Genomic DNA, 19,625 nt, shown 5'->3' on the forward strand with positions numbered 1-19,625 from the left:
TAATGCACCATGTCACAAAGCTCGAATCATTTCAAATTGGTTTCTTGAACATGACAATGAGTTCACTGTGCTAAAATGGCCCCCACAGGGATGTGGTGGAACGGGATCTTCGAACTCCCGTTCCTGAGCTCCTTCCCTGCGATCTTCTTCCAATCAGCCTGCAACTTTAGTGCAACACGATGATCTCGTCATGCTCAGTCTGGAAACACTGAAATAATGAAATGACCGCCTGATCTAAACCTGACTGAAAGTCTCTGGGAAATCCTTGGCATCAAAGTTAAGGCTATGAAAGTCAGTACAGTCAGCGAATTATTGAAGAGAGCGTAAGACGTGTCGGTCAAGATCACAGCAGTGCAGTAGTGTGAGAGAGAGACTACTGATGAACTGAAGTCACTCAAATCAAGGGCCTCAACACTTCCTCCTCACTTCTGACCGCTGTTATCTTCTTCTGTGCTTCAGTGGCTGCGCTTCTCTAATACTGAACCCCAACGTCTTGGGTATTATGTCAAACAAGTTAGTAGGACAGTGGTAGACCTACAGCTGGTATTCCTTCAGAAGTTTTGAGCAATTAAGATGAACAATATTTTAGAAAAAATCAAGTATTTATAGATTCTCTAATTTTGATCTTCACTGTGAATGTGTGTGTGGGTACATATATATTAGAGCACTGCGTTAACAAGCGCAAGGTTGGGGGTTCAAATCCCGGGGAACACAAGATAGGAGAAAATTGTTAGCCTGAAGGCATTGTAAGTCACTTATATATAAATTTTCAAACATCATGTTTATTTATGATGTTTTGTTTTTGTGTTTTATCGTGTTAGTTGTTAGTTGTGTATTTTTTTGTTATTATCATTATTATTTAATCAAAATATCCCAACTGCAGTTTGATTGAAATTAATTGCAATGCAGGATAATTAAAAAAGAAAAGACTTTTGAAAACATTTATTGGTTTCTGTAAGTGTGCCTATATACATACACACACACACACACACACACGTTTATATTACAAAATAAAATAAAAATTGTTAAAAACTTCGCTTTTTCAATGTTCTCTCCAATTAATCTCAATCATGGAAGAATCTCAATGGGTTATTTTGACTTGGTTAAAAATGACAAAAAAATACAGCTAACACAAAAACATGGTAACATCATAAAAACAAATTTTTTAAAAATTACTAAAAACAGTTTCTAACTAACTAATATATATATATATATATATATATATATATATATATATATATATATATATATATATATATATATATATATATATACACACACACACACACACACACACAACACACACAAAGTATTTGTTAACTTTAAGTCAAATAAATTAAATCAGTGAAACAATAAGAGAATCAAAACCTAAATCAACTTGTGGCATCCTGAGTATTGGGTGGAAAAAGTAAAATAAGAAAAATTCTTTTATGAAAATCTGAAACGGGGCATTTTTCCTAAATGATGAAAAATGTTTAAAAAGGCGGGTTGAGGGATGTGGAAACTCCTCAAGTGTGTGTATAAAAACACTTGAGACGCCTGGTTCAGAAGTCTCCCGAGGTTTCTTGAACACATCGCACACAGACTTTCACAATCAGGATGTCATCAGCTCAGAGTAAGTGCAGTGTTTGAGCGACCGGATGCATCTCGTTTGCAGACTCAGCTCTTCACTTTCTCTCTCTCTGTCTCTCTCTCTCTCTCACTTTCTCTGCAGACGCAGTGCTCTTCCTGTCTGTCGTACTGGCAGCGTTCATCAGTCTGCTGGATGCAGTGCCTGTCTACAGCGGTCTGGCCGAACTCTCCGAAACATCTGGGGACGAGCTTCAGGACGTGGATGGAAAGAGTCCTCTGAGCGACCGGCAGAAGTGGCATCTGATGGCCAGAGATCTGCACAGAGACGTCAAGATGCTGCGAGACCAGCAGGTGCGTCTCAACACACACTAATGCAAAGATGCTTCGTGTTTCTCAGACTAACTCTGAGCTCCTCCTGTATCTCAGTTTAAGAGGGACTTCAGAGAGACGGTGAACATGACTGCGTTTGAAGGTGTGAGGGTCAAAACCCCTCTCCTCAGACCCTCTGACGGCTGTCTGTCCAGAAACTTCAGCACAGTAAGAACACGCTTCCTCTCAAATCTCTTAGTTCAGTTCAAATAATGCATTCGTTCCCAAAGCTGATTTCAAACTAGTTTACTCAAATTTCAAAACATTTTTATTGTCCCTGTAAATACTTTTGAACATCTTCTAATGCATTATGAACTTGACATGAACAAAAAATATTACTTTTTTAGATTTTACAAAGGTTAATGATGTAAAAAATAAAATACTATATTATATTAAATATTTATAAACTATATATTTTTATATATTTTATATTAGTTGAATAAAATTATTATTATTACATTATATTTGATCATATTTTTTCGATTTTTCTATTATTACATTAGAATATTAGTATATTTTATGTTTTTTATTTTATTATATGTTATTATATTTTGAAAATTTACAATTATTATTATAACAATTAAAATAAATGAGTAGTGTCCAGATGTTTGGCTGCTACTCTCTCTCTCTCTCTCTCTCTATATATATATATATATATACACACACACAATCAAGCAAATCATTTGAATAAAAATGAGTTTAACGTTTATATTTGTAAATAAGTAGTGAAGTACATCTTTTCACAACAGATGTTCAGTAGCCTATTTGAGAAGCTTTATTAGATCATTAACAAACCAATTTTAATCCAGAAACAATCGATCGAGTGCTATTCGAGTCCAGAGCTTATCAAACTTTCCTTTCCAAAAAAAAGGAAAACAAGTCCTTATCCTTTGACACACTTTCATGCCGATTTATAACTATTTAAAGTTTTGGCAAATAGATATAAATAGTTTCATTTATACCTCACTTGATACAATATAGATTGTTTCAAAGCATCTTTACATTAATAATAAAACAGCTTATTTATATGTGTACAATCTCATTCGTACGATCCACCAACAAACGAATTTATAGTAAATACTATAGTGTTTTTGAACAGTACTATAGTAAAGTGTGTAATGAATGCTACAGCATAGCCTACTCTAGTATTAAAAAGTAAACGGAAATAAATGCTATTACTACAATAAACTATAGTTGTAGAAAACTAACTCATTTGTTTATATTATGTTACCATGTCAACTATAGAATTACCAAAACAAAGGTTATTACAGTTACACAAATGTAACTTAGTTTAGCGCTGAACAAGATCTTTTATCCAGCACATGATGCAGTAATTGTTTTAATCTGATTTCCTCAAATACTGAAGTGTTACTAAACGCTCATACCTCACGAATGTTTCAGGATTCGTGTCTGGTCCGCATTTACAGCGTCCTGACCTGGTATAAAGAGAACTGGGGCTTCATCGAGAAGGAAAACCTGACCTCCAGCCTGGTGAACGACGTCAAACACGGGACCAAACGCCTGCTGGAGGCCATTAACAGCCAGGTAAACACACGCTCCAGATGACCTCACAGAGATTGCAAGCATTGCATTTTTCGACAGATTATTTGCTTTTCCAATTTTACTTATTAGGAGTTTACAGTAGCATTTCATTTCAAGAGCATAAACATTCTAATATCTGCTAATTTATAGTTGAGATATTAAATCAAAAAAGATATAAGTATATTAATATAAAACAAATTATGAAAATAAGTAATACAAATAAAAATATTAAATTATTGATTACATTTTTATAAAACATTAAAAGATAAACAACAAAAACTAAAGTCATATTTAAATAATTTACAGTAATGCATTTCATTAAGCATTTCTTTTACAGCATAAACATTACAATTTTAGGAAATATTTTACAATAACTAAAGCACTTATTCATTTCAGGTTGTGTTAATTTACAAATTAGCAGCATTTATTAATACATTTAAAAAAAAAGTTGTTTGTTAATATTTTCTATTGCATTATGAACTAATACAAATATATTTTGTTACATTTTAACAACATTAACAAAGATTAATAGTTTAATATTAATAACTATATTTTTCATTGTTATATATATATTACGTAATTATTAGTCATTTTATACTTAATCTTTATATTATTAAATAACATTATTATTATATTTATACATCATTTTTTTAAATGTATTTATTAAAAAATATATTTAATGTTAGTATGGAAGCCTGTTTCTGCCACACAAAAAAAAACTAGTTAATTAAAACTTTTTATATCACAAATCTGACTTTTTTTCACTCAGAATTCCAAATAATTTATTTAAATTCCAACTTCATATTTCACAATTCCGACTTCATAACACTTTATAAACCACAACTGCGAGGTTATATCAAAATTTCTGAAGAGAAAAAAAAATCTTATTTATAATAGTGAGATAAAAAGTCGCAATTACCTTCTTTTATTTTTTGTTTAGTGACGGAAACGGGCTTCCATATGTTAGCTATTACATTAACAAATCAGACATTATTTATTCATTTTTTTTTGCATTTTGAAGCTTGGTCAAAACCAATCTCATTCACTCACTGATAAATAGATGGTGACCTATTACCTAAAAAAAAAAACACATGTAGATTATGGAGTAAAATCGAGAGTAATCTCGATTTACTGCTGCAAAACCTTCCAATCTGAGCTCATCATCAGTTGTTCATGAGCAGTGTTTCTGATGTTTGTTTGCTCCTGCAGCTTCAGATAGCAGACGGAGGAGCGGTTCAGATCTCCAGCGCTCCTCTCTCGGCCACATCCGCATGGACACGAAAGACCACGGTGCATTCAATCCTGTTCAACTTCACCAGCGTGATGATCGACACATGCAGAGCCATCAATTACATGAGCAAACACAAAGCTGCGTATCGAGCCAAAGACACGAAGAGACCCGCAGACTGGAGCTCTGACAAGAACTAATTTATTCAGCTATTCTTTTTATTTATTGAACAATCGCAGATATTTCATTCAGAGCAGAATAATTTAATATTTATGAGTCTGTACTATTAACTTATTGAAGGTTGTGCACTATTAATATTTATAAATGCAATATTTATGTGCTAGTATTTTCTATTTACTTCTCATTTGCACGCTATCGAAGGTCAGTGCTGATGAATGCATTTATGAAATTGATTAATTTATTTAAAACGGAATGTGAGAACATGCTGAATGTTTACAATGATCTTCAAAGATTCAATAAAAAAGAAAACAAAGCAAACATTTTTGTCTGTTTCTCAATGCAATGTTTCAGAAAGAGGAACTCCAGAAAAGTCTTAAAATAACACAAAAGCCTTGTGTGGACGTGACAGTGAAGTATTTACACCCCAGCACACAGTTCAGATCAGTCTTCATGGAGTCTTGTAGTTTTCGTCAGGAGCGTCTTCATCCCCAAAGCAAACTGAAAGACAAAACGGATCATCCCGTGCTCATTCTGTGCTAAAACACTGTGAGTGATCGTCACAAAACTCACCTGAGGACTGTGGGTTCAGGCATCCCTGGATCGGCTCCCCGCTTGAATCCTGGGAGAGAAACAAATACATAAAAAACGTTTTAAAATATGTTTCTATTGATTAGTGGTCGACCGATCCAAGGCCGATATATCGGCCGATATTTGGGATTTTTCAAATATCGGCATCGGACAATATGTCTTTCTGCTTGGCCAATGTGTTCGACACTTTTTTTTTTTTTTTTGTAATTTACGTGCGTGTATTTTATATATGTGTGTGTATACAAATTTATAAATATATATTAATTACTTCAATATTACAAGATAAATGTAATAAACATTTACATAAAATGATATAATTAAAATGTGATTTTGAAATGGATAAAAACTAAAAACTGTATACATACATTTTATATATATACACACACTTAAAATGTATAAAATACATTTATAACGTCATTTTTATATTTGATTTAGCAATTCTACATATACTTTAGATTTCTATTTTTAGTAAATGTGTATTATATACAGAAAGAAAGTGAAAGAAAAAAGAAAGAAAGAAAGTGAAAGTGAAGTGACATTCAGCCAAGTATGGTGACCCATACTCAGAATTTGTGCTCTGCATTTAACCCATCTGAAATGCACACACACAGAGCAGTGAACACACACACACACACACACACTGTGAACACACACCCGGAGCAGTGGGCAGCCATTTATGCTGCGGCGCCCGGGGAGCAGTTGGGGGTTCGGTGCCTTGCTCAAGGGCACCTAAGTCGTGGTATTGAGAGCACTGTACATGCACTCCCCCCACCCACAATTCCTGCCGGCCCGGGACTCGAACTCACAACCTTTCGATTGGGAGTCCGACTCTAACCATTAGGCCACGACTTCCCTTCCCACGAATGGACAGTTTTTCCCCATTGCTCTTGTGCTTTTTGTAATCCCCTTAATTCTCAATGGTTTTGCTCATTACTGTAACACTAAATTTTCTCATTTAAATCAGCACTTGAGCAAACCAAGTAATGCTACTGAATCAACACAATCTAATGTTGTGTTTTATTGATTGAGCATTACAGTAAAAACTATTCTGCATTAGCAAAACAATGAGGATTTGGGAGAAAATGTGTTCGGTTGGCATTAATGATGTCAATGCAAAAAAATTAAAAATGCTTTTTTTTTTTTTAGTGCACTTTAATATTTGTGTGTTCTTGACAGCTTTTGTGAGATTCACTACACTACAGAGCAGGGGGCAGTCAATATAATGCTGAAAAGTAAATAACACAACATGATGATAACAAATGAGACGCAAAATTACAGAAAAACTAATGTAAAACAACATACAGTATCCATTAGCAAAGCATCCGATGGGTTTCACAGGTCACACTTCATCAGCCAATCAGATGTGGCCTGTGCCTGCAACACACTCATCTGAGGGTTCATCTCACACAGATGTCATAATGCAGAGCAGTATATGATGACTGATGCTCTACTCATTTATTTCAACAGTGTGTGTGAATGAAAGCGCTCTCACTCTCTCTTTAGCAAGCCTGGATTCCTGAGTTTCTTTAGTCACTGGTTGGACTGGCATCATGAAACTTCCTCACATCCATCTCAGATCCGGAGTACAGACTCAGAAAGTCCCGTGTTGCAGCGCGCGCGCAGGCTGTGCTTCCTGTTTTCATCCGATATTGACTGACTAGCACACAAGAGCCTCATCCGAGCGAGATCTCGAAGAATGCAGACGTCAGAGCTGATTCATCTGCACTTTATTGATTGAGTAACACACTCGGAGGAAAGACAGACGCACACACTGTCCTCGGCCCTCTTCTGCTTCTCATATTCAATATTACACACATCACAGACTCCACTGTGAGATTTAAAGAAACACAGTATATACATACAAAAGATTGAGTTCAGCTGAGATGATCATATGTGAAAAACTGTTGCTTCTTCGTCCAATTTTATTTTTTAAAATAATCTTATAGTATAATTAAGTTCCACATTTATATACATTTTTATATATTATATCGATATAATGTTATAATAGCTGTATATTACGGAACATTTACGTTATATTTCATCTGTTAAATAGTTTTTAAGTCATTTACCATGATTTTTTTAGATTTATATTTATTAAATTAATATATATTACACGTTAATATATATATGTTCATATTTATAATATTCTCAATAGATGTTGCATTTGCATATATATATATATATATATATATATATATAAATAATACAAAACAACATATATACTTATAACAATATATATATATATATATATAGTCTAAGAAATAATAAAAAAATTTATTTATATATATATAGTAGCCTTGTATAATATATTTACATTATTTATTTTACAATAATTGTATATTATATATTTTTTATATTTTACATTTATTTTTCATATTTATTAAATGTTTATGGTAGCCTTGTATTTTATATATATATATATACACACACTTAAATATTTGTCTGTCTTTTAAATCATTTGTTCTTATAATTTGTTGTACGTCATACATTTTTTTTGGTAGTAGCTATATAATTAAATCTACAATTATTATATTCTGCACTATATTTGAATAATAGTAATAGTTAATTATAGTTTTAATGATAGTTTTGTCCTCCTCCAGAAATGCTAATGTTTCGACTCATGGGGCTTTTCTGCGTAACAGACAAACAAAAAGCTACAACTTCCTTTTGCATCTCATTTGTCTCTAAACGTTTCCCATCAGGCCAAAATTACAGAGGCAGGCAAATTCCTGTGGCTCCTGAAGCCTCAAGAACATTTCCTCATTCACATTAAACACTGATGACGCCGCAGGAGCACGACCTCTGACCCCAAAGAGCAGCACTAACTACAGACAGCATCATCATGAGGACGGAGCGTCACAGAGACAGGAAGTGATGCGCTGCAGACACCAAACGACCGCGCACACGCAACAGACACCACTCAACTCAACATTAGCATCAGAAATGATGCATGATCCCAAACACGCGCGTCCCAGAAGCCCTTCATCCTGACGGCCCGTCCTGCAGTGATGAGAAATGCTACATTACCAGTAACTAACTATATATAACAGAGTTTAATCACATCAGATGAGAGCATGAGATGAACTCAAACGAGCACTTCTCTAGAAATCAAGCTGGCTAGTGAAATATTAATAATGCACATTTATTCGTGCATGCATAGATTAATACAAAGCACCGAAAGCCAAATCACAAAGAGTACATTTATCATTTAAATGCAATTTAGATACAGTGGGATGGGGGGAAAATGCTATAAAGTCTTGAGACATGTTTTTTCAAAGTTGAACTTGCATCAATTTTACATGGCTTTCTAAACATTTCTCTTTTGTGCGAAATGCGAGTGAAACAGTTATGGATGTCCCTCTAGAAAATGCCTGAAATATGTGTCCTGTGTGAACGGCTTGGTTTCAGTTTTGGCGTAAACATCTTCTTCTCCGCATTGAGGTTCTCTTTTCCCGCAATATTTGAAATAAGTCCGAATTGTGTGAAAAAAGTAACAATAACGCTATAAACTCGCAATTCTGCAAAAAATCCAGCATTGATAGTTTATCTCCCACAATTCTGACTTTATTTAAAGAATTGTGAAATAAAAAGTCTCAATTAATTACCTCTTTTTTTTTTTTTTATTCAGTGGCAGGAATGGGTTTCCATTGTATCTTAAACTAGTGTTTACATAAAAACAAACAAACAAACAAACGATGTGGAAAAAAAAATGCTGATCATCTCAAAATTGGCAAATGTATATTATATAAAAAAATATAATGCTATTGATTGGATTAGCAGTATTTTTCTTTCTTCTGTTTAACACACACACACACAAAAAAGATATCTGGAAGAATGTTGGCAACCAAACAGTTGCCAGTACCCATAGACTTCCATAGTGATTTCCCATAGAATGGAAGTCAATGGGTACCATCAGCTGACTGCTCAAACTCTCTTTAATCTTGGTTCAGGGATCAGTGTTAGAATGGTCTTCAGTGTCACATGATCTTCTGAAATCAGTATAATATGATGATTTGCTGCTCCAGAAACATTTCTGATTATTATCAATGTTGAAAACAGTTGTGCTGTACAATATTTTTGTGTGCATGTATATATACACATTTATTTACACACGTACTTAGGGCTAGTATCTCGTTTGACTTCACTACCTCTACATAACGATCACTGATAGTGATGTTCGACTTATTAAACACTAAATGTGTTTCAAACCCCTATATGAAGCCAGATCACTGATGATAATGAGGATGTCGATGGTCGGGTGTTCGGGTGTGTGTTACTGACCCAGGTACAGCACGGTGGGGATGAAGCCCCAGCGGATGATGAACTGGCCGCACTGGAACACCTGCTGCAGACGCTGCTTGCTCTCTTTGCTCAGTTTGGCCATGATTTCACTCAAGATTTGCTCAAAGATCGTCTCTGGATCCGACGCGGAGCGGTGAAGGGCACAGAAGAGCGCAGGAAGCACGTGTATGCCGTAAAGTGTGCCGCAGTGTCGTTCCAGCGGCTACAGTTTTGCGACAGTCACGAAAAAAGCGCCACGGCGACATCTAGTGGCCACACTGGGACATCAGGAAAAAGCATTTACAATGTAGAAAATAATTATTTTATTTCATTTTATTTTATTTTATGAAAAATGCGTCATTAATACCAAACTAAATATTATGTGTATGCAATTTGACAATTTCCTTGAATTGCTTACTATTGAAAAGCAAACAGAATAACAAAAATCTTAATCAAACAAATATTTCTTAATTACACTAATATTTTATTTTCCTTTGTTATTAATTAAAAAGGTACAATGTAGACAATATTAGATTTGATTTTATTTTGGAAAATTTGTCATTAATACCGAATTAAATATTATATTTTAAATACTATAATTTAAAAATGAAAGGAAAAAAATCAAAATCAAACAAATATTTCTTAATTGCACTACTATTTTATTTTGCTTTTGTTATAAAAAAAAGCCCCCAAAAAGGTACAATGTAGAAAATATTTTATTATTGAAAATTAGTTATTAATACCAAATTAAATATTATAATTTGACAATTCCTTGAATTGCTTATTAAAGGCAAATAGAATAAAAATCCAAATCAAACTAATATTTCTTAATTACATTATTATTTTATTTTGCTTTATTAATTAAAATTTGTCTTTAATACCAAATTAAATATTATATGTAAATGAATGCACTTTGAAAGTTTACTTAGTGAATAACGAAAGAGACAGATATATTTTAAATACAATATTATTTTATTTGATCTTGCTTTATGAAAAATGCATCAATACTAAATTAAATATATGAAATGTATACATTTTGAAAATATACTTAATGGAAACTAAATACGCTGAAAAATCACAGTCAAATAAATATATTTTAATTACTCTATTTATTTCATTTTGCTTTGTTTATAAAAATGCATTAATATACTAAATTGTTTAATGTAAATGCTTTGTTATATATAAAAATCTATATATATATATTATATATTTTTAATGACAAAAAATTCAATTAATAATACAATTTTAAAGCCATTTAGATCAGTGTTAAGAATATTTTAATTTAACATCATCTAGTAAAAACATTTACGTGTATATTGTCTTATTACATTAAAATCCAGAGGCAAATTGAAATAGAAATCTTTATTTTCAGACTGTAACCATGTTACTTTTGTTTGACAAAAGGCAGAAAAATGACTAGTACAATAATATTTACAATTCACCACAAAATATTCACATTCTCCAAATAATCTGAGCTCTGTTATTGATGATCCACTTCAAAACACAAACCATTATGAGCAGAAAACCTCCTCAAAAACATCATCTTCAAATAGAAAACAGTAACACCAGACACATACTGGTGCAGAAACAATGAAAGCAGAAAATAGATGCGATAATTAGATTCATTTTTAAATCAAGAGTTGATTTCTGTCTTATAATCACACTGTTTGCTGGGTCTCTGCATGACATCGGTGTGACACGTGTTAACTTATACCAGTTTAACCATTAATACTAACCGACCCACCTCACGTGTCAAAGTTCATATAATAACCATATTGCTTTAGAAACCGAATAAGACTCTCGATTTGGGCTGATTTCTTCTGGATTTTCCTCCTTGGAAACTTCCCATTTCTGGAAACTGTGACGTGATGGCTTCGGGTTGGAGCCCAGTGCATGCTGGGATACGTATAGAAGAGGAACTGCAGTTCGCACACATAAAAATCGGTCATAATACCATGAAAAACGTCTGAATCTGGATTAAAAATACACAACGTCTGACTTCACATGGAGTAAAAACACTTCAAAAATGCATGACTTTGGTAATCGATCACGACTGACGAAAACCGAAGGAAAAATAAATAAACAGACTTCCTGTAAGGTGCTGCAGTTTCCTGCCACAAGGTGTCAGCGGTGAGCTTAGGGTCATAGGTCAGAGGTCACGTGGATCCTGAAACCCAAATCCACTAAGACTGCAGCGGAGAGAGTTTTTAAATGTTTCTGAAACTCATCTGCTCACCGAGGCTGTGCTTATAAGATGAAAAATACAATAAAAAAATCAGAAAATTAAATCTTTAATGTACATGGATACAATTTGACAATTTCCTTGAATTGCTTAATAATGAAAGCCAAAGAAAATCCCAGGCAAATATGTTTTAATTAAACCATTTTATTTTGTTTTGCTATTAATTAAAAATTGCATCATTAATACAAAATTAAATAGTAAATGTAAATGTATGCATTTTGATGGTTTACTTTAAAGTAGTGAATAACGAAAGGGAAAAAAGATCTGACTTCACATGAATCCGGTCTGATTTCTTCAGGGTTTTCCAGTCGGTTTGTAAACAAGGATCTAAACTCCCGGAAACTGTGACGCAATGGCTTCAGGTTGGAGCGCAGTGCATGCTGGGATACGCAGAGAAAAGGAACCGCAGTTCGTACACGTACAAATCGACTAAGAATACCACTGAACCGACAGAATCGGCATTAAAAATACACAATATCTGGCTTCACATGAATCCGGTCTGATTTCTTCAGGATTTTCCACTCGGGTTTGTAATCAAGCATCCGAACTCCTGGAAGAGAAGACGAACTGCAGTTCGCACACGTAAAAAAACGTTCATCATGTCATGAAAACGTCCGAACCTGCGTTAAAAATACACAACGTCTGATTTCACACTTCAAAAATGCATGACTTTGCTCATCGATCACGACTGACGGAAACCGAAGGAAAACAATAAAAAGACTTCCTGTAAGGTGCTGTAGTTTCCTGCCACAAGGTGGCAGCGGTGAGCGTCTCCGTTTAGGGTCACAGGTCAGAGGTCACGTGGATACTGATGGTGGGCGAGCGCTGCCGGTGCTGGTGGGCGGGGCTTAGGTGTTCCGAGTAAGCCACGCCCCCGTGGTCCACCTCTGTGCCGTGATTGGCTGTGGGGCTGGAGGCGAGGACGCCGCTGACCTGCTCGAAGGAGCGCGAGAAGACCGATCCAGCGGTGCGCGACAGACTCAGCGAGCCGCTCTTGGTCAGCGTCAGCCGCTTGAGTGACAGCAGCTCCAGGTTCTCGCTCATGGCGCGGACGGTGGCCTGTTTGCGCGACAGCTGCTCCACGCCGGTCGCAGAGTCCTTGTCTTTGCTGGAGCGGCCCGTCAGGCGGCGCAGACCCTTCCCGCTCGGTTTCCCGCCGCTGCCGCTGATGACGATGGTCGGGGGGCTGCTCGGAGCGGCGCACACTTGTGTGCAGATGCCCTCGTCCAACTCCGAGATCTCCGTCAGCTCATCCGGGGAACCCAGATCCACTGCGTCTGCGGCGGAGACAGACAGAGGTTTAACAATGGTTTGGAAAGACGTCTCTTCTGCTCACAGAGGTTGTGTTTATATGATGAAAAACACAGTAAAACAGCAAAATTGTGAAATAATAGTCATTTAATATATTTGACCCTGGAGTGCAAAAGCAGTCAATCAATACCTAAATTATGATTAGTAATATGAATTGTTAAGAATTTAGTATTTAGAATTTAGTATTTCCTCAGTATTTAGAAAGATAAAAAAAAACATACAAACTTCTTACCAGTAGTGTATGTTGTATTATTGTTATTAGTTGACATTGTATTATATAATATTTTATTGTAGGTTGAATCTCACAAAAAATCCAGGACACATTTAACCACAAAATGAATAAATAAATAAAATAACATTTGCATAGAAAATCAAGTGCATTTTCCCCTCAAATCCACATTACTGCAAAGCAAGGCTTCCCAAACTTGGATTTAATTAAATTTAATTAAATTATAAAAATGTCAAATAAATCTTTTTACAAAAAAAAAGAAAACGAAAATAGAAAATAAAAAGAAAACAATTCAAAACACATACTAAAAAATATTCAATATTTGATTAGATTTTTTTCGTGTGTAATGAGAGCATTACATCAACATCAGTGAAACATGAACATGCAATTGTGCTATTATTAAATTATTGAAATATTAATTTCTAATACCAGTGGACTCAATATTTTAGTAAATATTTTACAACAAAGGGGGTTTGGCTGACCAAAAAAATAAAATAAAAGTTGTGAATCCCAGCTTTAATGTGAAAAACAGATCATTAATGTAATGATTATGTAACTGTAATACAGTAAATGAAAATAAATGGCCAAAACAGGTTATTAAAATTAGTGTAAGAAATCCTAGTATTATATAATCTATCTACAGTTTGTTTTCCACATTACACTAATAAGTATTATATATTTTTTTCCTCCGCATTAAAATATAATAGTAATACAATATGGGGGGAAATTTGCTTAATTATAAAAATAATAATAATTTAAAATATGAGCCGCATATTTTTAGTTTAATATAAGGTTTTTGTGAGATTCACCAAGTGAACCAGATTAATTTTGCATGAATTTTTAATTGCATGGTAATAGGCAGCAGATATTTAAAATCGGCGGATTCTTTTCAGAAAATGCTTCTTCACCAAAGCATTATGATGCACAAATCATATTTAAGAGCGTCAGCAGGTCAGAAAAAACACAGACTCTACTGTGAGAGTGTTTAAGGGAGATAAAGCACAGTCTGAAAGCACAGGAAGCTGTTGGGATGTTTGCAGGGAACAGGAAGGAGCAACCAGAAGCTCAAGCTAAAGGAGAAACACTGACAGGAAGTGCTGATGTCTCTTTCAGACGCATCACTTCCTGTCGGTCTGTCTCATCTAAAGAGAGGTGGTTTCCCTTCATAAACCAGTGGAGAAGTGTGGGGAAAGGAGGACTTGTGAATGGCGCATTGATCTGGAGGAGAGACACTCAGGAATGAAGAAACAGAAGTATGAAGTGAGAGAGAGAGTGAGTGAGAGAGAGAGTGAGTGAGTGAGTGAGTGAGTGAGTGAGTGAGTGAGAGAGAGAGAGAGAGAGAGAGTGAGAGAGAGAGTGAGAGAGAGAGAGAGAGAGCGAGTGAGAGTGAGAGAGAGTGAGTGAGAGAGAGTGAGCGAGAGAGAGCGAGAGAGTGAGAGTGAGAGAGAGTGAGAGCGAGAGAGAGTGAGAGTGAGAGAGAGAGAGAGTGAGCGAGAGAGAGCGAGAGAGAGCGAGAGAGAGTGAGAGAGAGAGAGAGAGCGAGCGAGAGTGAGAGAGAGAGAGAGAGCGAGCGAGAGTGAGAGAGAGAGAGAGAGCGAGCGAGAGTGAGAGTGAGAGAGAGTGAGTGAGAGAGAGTGAGCGAGAGAGAGCGAGAGAGTGAGAGTGAGAGAGAGTGAGTGAGAGTGAGACAGAGAGTGAGACAGAGAGTGAGAGAGAGAGAGAGCGAGAGAGAGAGAGCGAGAGAGAGTGAGAGTGAGAGAGAGAGAGAGTGAGCGAGAGAGAGCGAGAGAGAGTGAGAGAGTGAGAGAGAGCGAGCGAGAGTGAGAGAGAGTGAGTGAGCGAGAGAGAGTGAGAGACTGAGAGCGAGAGAGAGTGAGAGTGAGACAGAGAGTGAGACAGAGAGTGAGACAGAGAGTGAGAGAGAGAGAGCGAGAGAGAGAGAGCGAGAGAGAGCGAGAGAGAGTGAGAGTGAGAGAGAGAGAGAGAGAGAGTGAGCGAGAGAGAGAGAGAGAGTGAGAGTGAGAGAGAGTGAGAGTGAGAGAGCGAGCGAGAGTGAGAGTGAGAGAGTGAGAGTGAGAGAGAGAGAGCGAGAGAGAGAGCGAGCGTGAGAGTGAGAGAGAGTGAGTGAGAGAGAGTGAGCGAGTGAGAGTGAGAGAGAGTGAGACAGAGAGTGAGACAGAGAGTGAGAGTGAGAGAGAGCGAGAGAGAGCGAGAGAGAGTGAGAGAGAGAGAGAGCGAGAGAGAGCGAGAGAGAGAGTGGGCAAGAGAGAGTGAGAGTGAGAGAGAGAGAGCGAGAGAGAGAGAGAGAGCGAGCGAGAGTGAGAGTGAGAGAGAGTGAGTGAGAGAGAGTGAGCGAGAGAGAGCGAGAGAGTGAGAGAGAGTGAGAGAGAGTGAGAGTGAGACAGAGAGTGAGACAGAGAGTGAGACAGAGAGTGAGAGTGAGAGAGAGCGAGAGAGAGAGAGCGAGAGAGAGTGAGAGAGAGAGTGAGCGAGAGAGAGCGAGAGAGAGCGAGAGAGAGAGAGAGAGAGTGAGAGTGAGAGAGAGTGAGAGTGAGAGAGCGAGCGAGAGTGAGACAGAGAGTGAGAGTGAGAGAGCGAGAGAGTGAGCAAGAGAGAGTGAGAGTGAGAGAGAGAGAGCGAGAGAGAGCGAGCGAGCATGACTTCAGGAGACTGTTAATAACATCCACGCAGGAATATTCCCCTTCAACAGAAGCTCTATCCACAACTGTGACAGAATGTCAATCACCACAATAATACATTCTGAAATATATTAATATACATATATATATATATATATATTTATATATTATATTTAATTACAGTATATAATAATTTAATACAATTTTAAATAGAATTATAAAAAATAATGTATAACAATAATAATACTATAAATTACAATACACAATATATTTATATATAGTCTATATAGATACAGACGGTTGGTCTGGGAACGCCCCCGGGAACGCCCCGTCACGTGATGTGAATTTAGCCCGTGGGGGAAAACATTGGGTTGGCGCAAATTGAAATACATGGGACAATCACTCCGATGAATTCATCACAGGCAGGCTATATTAACATCGTGTTCCTTATTAACGCTATCAAAACTGTGTAAGGTTGTTTCAGTAAGTGGCATGCATATATAATTAGCCTTATCATTCTACCTGAAGCAAAAATATGTAACGTTAGCCTAGTGTCGAACATAAACCCACTTAAAAAAGTGTGTGGACATGTAACAACTTAGTTTTTTGTCAGAGCTTTTACACTTTCATTTATAAATTCACCCCGTCTGTGTTTGCTAAACGATTGAATCGCGGAATCCAGTCAAAAATAGAAATTGCTGTATAAAGCAGAACGTTACGGAATTTGGCTATTTTTGAATGAATACATCTACATTAGGGCTGTAAAATGAATCAAATATTGATATGGACTTGTGTATATGAATATTAAAGTTAAAAGAGACTACAGTTGTTCTACGTGTCTCTGGGAATGAGCGCTCAATATGTGCATTTTTGTCATTCAGATACACACGATGTTCGCTGTGTTTTCCCCCACGCTGACTCCGCCCTCGCCACGCCCCCAGCTATGACTAGATGCCGACTGTATCTATACACAGTGCTTATATAATAATAATAATAATAATAATAATAATAATAATAATAATAATAATAATAACAACAATAATGGTAATTATAATAATCAGATTTTTTTTACATTAAATTCTGCAAAAAAAAGTATAGAATTTTTTTGCATATATATATCTTTTTTGTATATTAAAACTGACAACAAATCTAAATATGCAAAGTTACAGAAAAAAATGCTGTAAAAATACCTGCATGTGTTTATGTATAGTTATATACATAAAATAATGTATATAATGTAGTGCTGTCAAATGGTCAGCTGTGTTCAGTGTAAACAAATAAAATAATATATAATATCTCAAATTAATTTATTAAAATAAATTAGTGCCGTCAAATGATTAATCATGCTTAATCGCATCCAAAAAAAGTTTTTGTTTACATAATATATTGCATATATTATAAATATATGTAATATATAAACGTACATTTTTTCTTAAATATATACATCCATGGTTTGTGTATTTATTTATCGCAATTGATTTTTTGACGGCACTAATATAAATACTGTTGTTGCAATTCTCCACATAGTTACACATAACCAGAAGTGCATCCATCTTAACATAAAAAATAATGCCCTTATTGTACAACTTTGTACAAACCTAATGTACACACTGTTTTACTGTGGTCATGAACACTGTCCATAGATTTCTGAACCAGAGATATTTCTGCTGGAGAACGCAAAAGCCAAGCTTCACATTGAAAACGGCCGAGCCTCGGAAGCGTTTGCATCTCATGAATAATTAAGAGGCTTATCAAGAAGCTCCGCCCACACAAGTACCTCTGGGCCCGAGGGAGAGGAGAGGGGAGGGGTGTGTGGGGCTCTAGAACTGAACCCGCCCCGCGGAGGGCGTCCCATCCTCTAGGTGCCTCCGCACAGACTTCTGCCTCCTGACCTCTTGACCTCTAGGGTCGACCCCCAGCTCTGTGGCGCCCCCTAGCGCCTCCCCCTCCGTCCTGCTGCGCAGAGCCTCTCCGTTGAGCAGTCGCTCGCCGCTGACCCCTGTTACACTAATCTCAGGGATGGGCCCCGTCACGCAGGGGTCAGGGGACTCTACACTGTCCTCCTGAGACTCTGAGACACACACACACACACACACACAGATGCATGACGAGAGGCTGATGAGAGACACATGGAAATCAAATCTGAAACATCAAGACAAACATAAACACTTCAAAATCATACGATGAAAATGGACACGGATGACTATAAAATAAAAGCAGCTCCCCATCGAAAGCGATGTTATTTTGAATTATATAATTATTTTTTTAAATCATACAGAAAAAATAGAGTTAATAAAGTTATTTTTATATAAAGTTATAAAGTTATATAAAGTTATTTTTAAAGTTAAAATAATAAGAATAAAGTTATTTTTATAAAATATTGTAATAAAATTAAATTGTACAAAAATTGTCTAATTTATAATAAAATATTTATTATTTTATAATTCATATAAATTATTTTAATATTTAATAAAATATTTTATAACAACAACAACTATATATAGTTAATATTATAAACCCACGGCGGATTAATAAAATATAATTATTTGTTATATCTGTTATATATTCTAAAATATTATTATGACTATGAAATTATATTGCTATAGCATTTCATCATAATTATCATTATAATATTACTTATAATATTTTATAATCACCATATATTGCAATAAACCTATATTTATTTAATACAAATATGTTATGATAAAATAATACAATGCATTGTATAATTGTTATAAAATGATACTGTAATTAATATTACACTTAAATTATATTATTATATTTTATCATCCTATTATTCTAAAATGAATTACAATATTATTTGATAACAATAACCATATAATTATTTATTAGTGAATTAATCAAATATAATTATATTTCATTGTAAAATGTAGTTATTATAAAACTAAAATGAAAATAATCCTATTATAAAGTATGATACTATAATTAATATTACACTTAAACAACAATAGACTTAGAATAATAATAATAATAGATAATATTTTATAACTACACAATTACTAAAAACTAGTTATTTAATAAAATAAGTTATTTTATTATAACAGTTAAATTTATAAACATTTAAATGAATATTACATTTAAATTATATGACAAAATAAAATGATTATATATTAATGTGTCACATTATTGACAGAATTATGTTTTAATGCTAATGTTTATTAATTATAATATATGGTTATTAATGTAATTATAAAATACAACTATTGTTCAGCACTATTTATTTCTTTATAATAAATGTAAATCCAAATTAACATCCACTTTATGTTATGAAACACTCGAGTTACAAACAGAAAAACTCAAAACAGTAAATCTAATGTTATAAAACGGATATGATTTCCGCTCCGCCGACGTCACCAACATCAGGAACGAGGAAAAACCCTGCAGGGATTCAGACCAGAATCCACCTCCAGAATAAACATTTCC

At 35.1% G+C, this 19,625-nt stretch overlaps 3 protein-coding genes across 8 annotated transcripts in view; 1 reads left to right on the forward strand and 2 right to left on the reverse strand.

Annotated features, from left to right (window-relative positions):
* The first annotated feature begins 1,550 nt into the window (after positions 1-1,550).
* Positions 1,551-5,209, forward strand: il6 (interleukin 6 (interferon, beta 2)). Its single transcript, XM_059555592.1, has 5 exons — positions 1,551-1,615; positions 1,715-1,923; positions 1,999-2,109; positions 3,343-3,486; positions 4,693-5,209. Exons 1-5 carry the CDS (start codon positions 1,600-1,602, stop codon positions 4,909-4,911), a joined length of 699 nt encoding a protein of 232 aa, XP_059411575.1. The 5' UTR covers positions 1,551-1,599; the 3' UTR covers positions 4,912-5,209.
* On the reverse strand, positions 4,891-9,978 carry tomm7 (translocase of outer mitochondrial membrane 7 homolog (yeast)). Its single transcript, XM_059555593.1, has 3 exons — positions 9,761-9,978; positions 5,462-5,510; positions 4,891-5,389 (listed from the first exon to the last, which is right to left on the reverse strand). The coding sequence occupies exons 1-3, from the start codon at positions 9,861-9,863 to the stop codon at positions 5,374-5,376; spliced, it is 168 nt and encodes a 55-aa protein (XP_059411576.1). The 5' UTR covers positions 9,864-9,978; the 3' UTR covers positions 4,891-5,373.
* Positions 9,979-11,107: 1,129 nt separating this feature from the next.
* LOC132144979 (hyccin-like) overlaps positions 11,108-19,625 on the reverse strand; it is a 41,258-nt gene continuing 32,740 nt past the window's right edge. For 5 of the 6 annotated variants that reach the window (XM_059555612.1, XM_059555615.1, XM_059555613.1 and 2 more), the window contains exon 11: positions 11,108-13,279. In XM_059555612.1, coding sequence (XP_059411595.1) covers positions 12,786-13,279 — 494 coding nt within the window. In that variant the 3' untranslated portion in view covers positions 11,108-12,785. Of the gene's footprint in view, positions 13,280-17,958; positions 18,253-19,625 lie in introns of all 6 variants that reach the window. The other variant, XM_059555618.1, reaches the window with a different exon arrangement.

Source organism: Carassius carassius, chromosome 8, assembly GCF_963082965.1.
Source record: "Carassius carassius chromosome 8, fCarCar2.1, whole genome shotgun sequence".
NCBI classification, from domain to species: domain Eukaryota; kingdom Metazoa; phylum Chordata; class Actinopteri; order Cypriniformes; family Cyprinidae; genus Carassius; species Carassius carassius.

Bases quoted from the DNA above. Each gene is read 5' to 3' on its own strand.
- il6 (XM_059555592.1), top strand. The intron at 1,924-1,998 runs GTGCGTCTCAAC...CCTGTATCTCAG, and splicing joins AGATGCTGCGAGACCAGCAG to TTTAAGAGGGACTTCAGAGA. The intron at 2,110-3,342 runs GTAAGAACACGC...CGAATGTTTCAG, and splicing joins TGTCCAGAAACTTCAGCACA to GATTCGTGTCTGGTCCGCAT.
- tomm7 (XM_059555593.1), bottom strand. From the start codon at position 9,863: ATGGCCAAACTGAGCAAAGAGAGCAAGCAGCGTCTGCAGCAGGTGTTC. The intron at 5,511-9,760 runs GTCAGTAACACA...TTTCTCTCCCAG, and splicing joins CCCCACCGTGCTGTACCTGG to GATTCAAGCGGGGAGCCGAT.